This window comes from Saccostrea cucullata, unplaced genomic scaffold (assembly GCF_032062105.1).
Source record: "Saccostrea cucullata isolate Sc308-1 unplaced genomic scaffold, CSIRO_AGI_Scuc_v1 ctg2735, whole genome shotgun sequence".
NCBI classification, from domain to species: domain Eukaryota; kingdom Metazoa; phylum Mollusca; class Bivalvia; order Ostreida; family Ostreidae; genus Saccostrea; species Saccostrea cuccullata.
In genome coordinates, this window is record NW_026940704.1 from 26,945 (window position 1) to 32,874 (window position 5,930).

The window sequence follows — 5,930 nt, forward strand, 5'->3', positions numbered from 1 at the left end:
CCTGAAGTTCCTGAAAAAAGGTGGCGCTGCAACTTCCGGAACCTTTACAGGAGCTGCCTGTGGAGAGGTAAAGGCTGGCTGAAGAGGTGATTGAGTCATATCCTCAACCTGTGATGGCTGATCCAGAGAAAAGCTTTTTCAGCTCGAGGAAGTGTGTCTGCCATGATTATCAGGAGTTTTCTTATTATAAATTTAAAGAATATGACTGGGACCGGCGATCGGTCGACTTCGACAAAAACGGGGTATTTGAGATACTGATATTAGCTTGTTTGCATATTTATCATTTCTATTTCTGAATTAAATGTGCCCTTTTTCAGGTCCTAAGGCCCAGGGTGAAGCTGATGATGAAGGTAGAAGATCCTCCTTATCTGCCTCAAAGGTGGCATTGCCACTTCTAGAGCCTTGAAAGGGTGTCCGAATCATGGCCTCAAGCTGTGATGGCTGATCCTGACACAGAGCTTGTTCAGCTCGAAGAAGTGTGTGTACCGTGTTCGAGATATCAGGAGTTTTCTTATATATAAAGAATATGACTGGGACCGGCGATCGACTTCGACAAAAACGGGGATTTGAAACATTCCTTATTGGAGGAACTGATATTTTCTTGTGTATATATTTAATATTCCTGTTTTTAATGTGTTTTTTTTTCATCTTATATACTAAGGTCCAGGTTGAAGCTGATTGTGAAGGTTGAAGATGCTCCTCAACTGCCTAAAAAGGTGGCACTGCCACTTTCAGAGCACTTACAGGAGTTGCTTGTGGAGAAGCTGAGACAGGGTGAAAAGGTGATCGAGTCATCTCTTCAACCTGTGATGGCTGATCCCGAGACAGAGCTTGTTCAGCTAGAGGAAGTGTGTCTGCCCTCTCCTGAGCCTGTCGCAGCCTTTCATTGGCCGATGCTTCAGCCTATGGAGGAGATGGTGTCACCACCTCAGCTGCCTCATGTTTGGTTAAGGAAGAGGCTGCTGCACGGACTGAGTAGATGGAACTGCCGTCTCCTCAGGTTGATGTGGGTCGTCCTCGGCTTTCTAACCTCGGGTCACCGATGATATAGACCCTTCTAGTGCAGCCATCACCTGTGAAGGAACCTGAGAGGCGAGGATTTACAGCAGCAGGGTTGTGCGACATTTGTTAATACTGTGCAGGTCTCTTTAGTTAGTGGCTTTCTTGTTCTATCGTTATTTCTGAATTGTTTTTTTTAAATTAATTATTTATTTATTGCAAAATGATGTAAGCTTTAAGAGCATACAAGCATACATGTACTTAGATCTCATGCCCATCTATCTTCTAAATAAAATAATGCAGACTTTTATACGTTCAAACGTACGTTTGACCACGCGCCAGTTTGTAGTTTTTAGTGAAGTTACACAAGTAGTTAAAATTACCCATACAAATCAGACTCCGCCTGAACTGTGCTGTCCAATCTTTACGAAATACTTCGACCATGAAGTGTGTTTCAAATATTGAAAGAAAAATATACAAGGTGAATACAGTTAGTCTGTTATACGATTGATTGATTTAATATTGTTTAACGTCCCTCTCGAGAATTGTTAACTCGTATGGAGACACCAACACTTCTCGACGGAGAGCTGCAAATTTTGTCCTATACTTGGCACTCAGGGCCATTATGCAGTGAGGGATTTTTTTCGTGCCAGCACCCCATCCGAAGGACCGATCTCCAAGTTCAAAAGTGGTGGGATTCAAACAACGACGTATCGATTCTATCTTCACGACCGTAATATAAACTTAAGAAAAATATACCAAGCCAGGTGAATTTTATTAGGAATAGCTAAATGGTAAAAATCAGCCTATGTGATATTGCTGATTTTTTTTTAATTTTGATCATCCTCTTAAAATTCACCTGGCTTGGTATATTTTTCTAAAGTTTATATTACACTTTTAGCGCCAAGATAACATATTCTGAAATTTGTTTTCACCTGTAAACTTTTACTGAATGTGATTTGTCTATATTTGTTTTTTTATTAAAATATCAATATTTTCTATTTCATTTTCCAGTTCTTCGGAGAATAAATTCCAAGAACCATCCACTTTTATAAACTAGTGACATGATATTAAATCTTTTTCATAAAAAATATTTGTTTGTATTATCTGTCCTTAACACCAAGCGCAGAATGACGATACTTGTGAAGGGGTTTTGCTTTCGAGCAATTTACACTGAATATAACTACTTTCTTGAATACCAGAAAATTGTTAATAAGAGCAGTTCAAATATAACAATGCACAGGGATGCAACAACAAAGAAAGGAAAACATTTTTATGGGGTACACATTAATATTGGTGACAAAAAGTCTTGTCTCCAGGTTAAGATATCCCTTATATGAGATACTGATATTTACTTGTATAAATAATTGTCATTTCTATTCCTGTTTTTTATGTGGTCTTTTTTTCGTTTTAGGTGCTTAAGTCCAGGATGATGGTGGAGGTTGATGATGCTCCTCAACTGCCTGAAAAGGTGGTCTTGCCACTTTTAAAGCTTTTACAGGAGTTGCCTGTGAAAAAACTTAGGCAAGTTGGAGAGGTGACCGAGTCATCTCCTCAACCTGTGATTGCTGATCTTGAGACAGAGGTTGTTCACCTCGAAGAAGTGTGTTTGCAGTGATGGAGATAACAGGAGGTGTTTTTTATTATATATATAAAGAATATGACTGGGACCGGCGACCGACTTCGTCAAAAACGGGGTATTTGAGATATCCCTTATTTGAGATACCTGTATTGAATTCCATATATATTTATCATTTCTATTCCTGTTTTTGATGTGGTCTTTTTCTTTTTAGGTGCCATGGTCCAGGGTGAAGCAGATGGTGAAAATTGAAGATGCTCCTTAACGGCCTGAATAGTTGGCACTGTCACTTCCAGAGATTTTACAGGAGCTGCCTGTGGAGAGGCTAAGGCAGGCTGAAGAGGTGATCGAGTCATCTTCGTACCCTAGAGGTGATGCCTGATCCTGAGACAGCTCGTTCAGCTAGAGGAAGAGTGTCTGCCCTCTCCTGAGCCTGTCGCAGCCTTTCATTGGCCGGAGCTTGAGCCTATCGAGGAGGTGGCGCTGCTATCACCTCAGCATTTGCAGAGTCTGGTTAAGGAGGAGGCTGCACAGATTGAGTAAGTGGAACTGCCATTTCCCCAGGTTGATTTGGGTCGTCCTCGGCTTCCTAGCCTCGGTTCACCAATGACAAAGATCTCTCCTGTGCAGGATCTTTGGTGACACAAAGTCTTGATTGATTAAGAGATATGTGATGAAAAGGGTGAAACAAAGTAGATGTTACAAAACAGTTTTATTAGATATTTCTCAGAAAGAGGGTGATATTGATACTGTTTTATGGACTTTGATATTGAATACTGTTCGTTATATCCATATCCTCATTGAAAATACTGATTGGGAAATCTCGTTTCTAATTCACAAAATGTTAACCAGACTAGGCTATGGAAAATTTTTCCTCAAACTTTATGAACATAGTTAGACAATGCGTACCTGAAAGGTTTGTTATAATTATAAGGCCAAAAGACAAGCCCTGGTTTGATTCTGCATTACGTAAGACTCATCGTCAAACAGAAATACTCAGACAAAGAGCTCAGAAAAAAAGCTCCAAAAAGACTGCGATTTCAAAAATTGAAACATATAAGAAATGAATTCAACAACATGAAAAAACATGCAATTGAAAACTACCACAATAATATAGAATTACATCATACAGATACTAGTAAAAATAACTCGAAACTTTACTGGAAATTATTGAAAGATGTTTTTAAAACCAAAGTTACCTCTGATATTCCACCATTACAATATACAATAGATACTGGTGATGCAAACATTGCTTATTCCAATGAAGAGAAAATATATGTACTTAATAACTATTTTACTTCTGTATCATGTAAGAGAGGTGATATTGTGTCAGAATTACCGGATACATATTATATTTGTAATAATGAAATAAGTAATGTATAAGTGAACAAGAAGTAATTTATATTATATCAATACTTCCTACAAACAAGCCATTGGTCCTGACAACACAATTTGTAGAATTATTAAATGTATATGAAGGAAATAAAATACATGTATGTCAATATGCATATAAAGATTTGATTGCTTATTCTTTATTATGTGTATAGAAGATTTTTTTATATGGAATATTTATCACACTGTAATGATGATTTTATAACCTCATAAATTTTTCATTTTACATGCTGAATACTATCATTTAGTAAAAAAGAAAGTATTTAAAAAAAAAAAAAAGAAAGGTTTCCCTCAGAATTTGAAACGAGAGCCATAACCACTTCCACGGAGTCTTTTTACATGAAGCGAAGTAAGGAACTGAACGCATACATATATATATTCTGTAATCTCAAAAAACTATAGCCTTTATTAACCAATTTAGTTGCTGAGCTGTGTAGGGAAAATCATGGAACGAGTGGTTTTTAAGTACATTTAAAATTATTTTCATGACAATAATCTCTTTTACAAATACCAGGCTGTTTTCCTATATCAGTTAATTGAAACATATAATAATACTGTTAAATCTATAGATGATGGAAAATTTTGTTGTATGGTATTTTGTGACCTATCAAAAGCATTTGGTGTGTCTGGCATAAAGGTCTCTTAGCTTGTTTAAACTTAAAACATATGGGATCAATGGAAAATTATATAAATATGATATATAAAGCTATTTAGAATGTACGTATCAAAGGAATTTGTACCGTAATTTGCTATGGTCAGCTAAACCTCTGTATGCTGGTATTCCCCAAGGCTCAGTTTTAGGGCCACTTTTGCTTTTAATTTATGTGAAAGATGTTGCTGACAATATGATTACTTTATGTAAACTATTTGCAGATGATAATTCTTTGCAGCATTCATCTGAAAATATGAACATTATTGAAAGAAACCTTAACAGAGATCTTAATTATAATGAACTAGAACTTTGGTCAAAGAAATGGTTAATGAAATTCAACCCCTCTAAAACTAAAGCAATAATTTTCAGCACAAAGAAAAGAACTGAAATTCCAAACCTTCTTCAACAAATTCTACCCAAAAGTGCGCAAAAAATATTGCACCGTAAATTGCACCTTTTTTGCATTACGGGATCTGTAGCGTTATAGTGACAGACAAATAAATTAAACCATTAACGCTACAGATCTGCAGCTACCTATAACTCATGTGGCAAAAAAGAAGATGCGTACCCATTATTTTTTGTATGCCCAAAGTATAAACAAGCCAGAAAGGAATTTTTGATAAATTTTTACTATTTGATAAAATTCATATTTCAGATATAGATGTATTATTATGGGGGTGGATTCATTGAGTGCTGTGGAGAACGTACGTATTTCCTCTCTTGTTCAAACATTTATAAAACATTCTGGCAGATTCACATGTTAGTATTTCTGTTATTATATTTTATGCATGTATATACAAAATTACATGTGTGATTCTTAAAAATGCATTGATTTGTAAATTTTGCAAACATTTAATACTTTGAATGTACAAATTCAACTGTGACCTAATTGAATTTTTGTAATTTATATGTAGAGGGCGTCATCAGTTTTTAGCTCACCTGAGCCGAAGGCTTGAGTGGGCTTTTCTGATCACATTTTGTCCGTCGTCTGCCCGTCTGTAAACTTTTCTAAAGAACATGGGATCTAGACAATCAAAAGCTATGCAAGAAGCGAAAGACCTTTTGAGATCTTCATTCTACTAGTTCATTTTGATTCCACAAAGAAGCTTGTCAGATTGGGAGTGGTGTTGTCACACCACAGATTAAATTTTGATCAGAAAAAAATATTGGTACAAAGCATCTTTTGTCATTTGAAGACCATAAACCATGGGACTATTTAAACCTGAGAGCCATTATTAATTTGAGATGGGCGGGACAAGTCCGAAATCACAAGGGATATAATCAAGAATAGACATAAATAGGTGAGGA

The 5,930-nt window shown here is 36.3% G+C and overlaps 1 protein-coding gene across 1 annotated transcript; it reads left to right on the forward strand.

Annotated features, from left to right (window-relative positions):
- The first annotated feature begins 437 nt into the window (after positions 1–437).
- On the forward strand, positions 438–3,121 carry LOC134256017 (magnetosome-associated protein MamJ-like). Its single transcript, XM_062738609.1, has 5 exons — positions 438–478; positions 662–941; positions 2,414–2,602; positions 2,793–2,819; positions 2,972–3,121. Exons 1-5 carry the CDS (start codon positions 438–440, stop codon positions 3,119–3,121), a joined length of 687 nt encoding a protein of 228 aa, XP_062594593.1.
- The last annotated feature ends 2,809 nt before the right edge of the window (positions 3,122–5,930 follow it).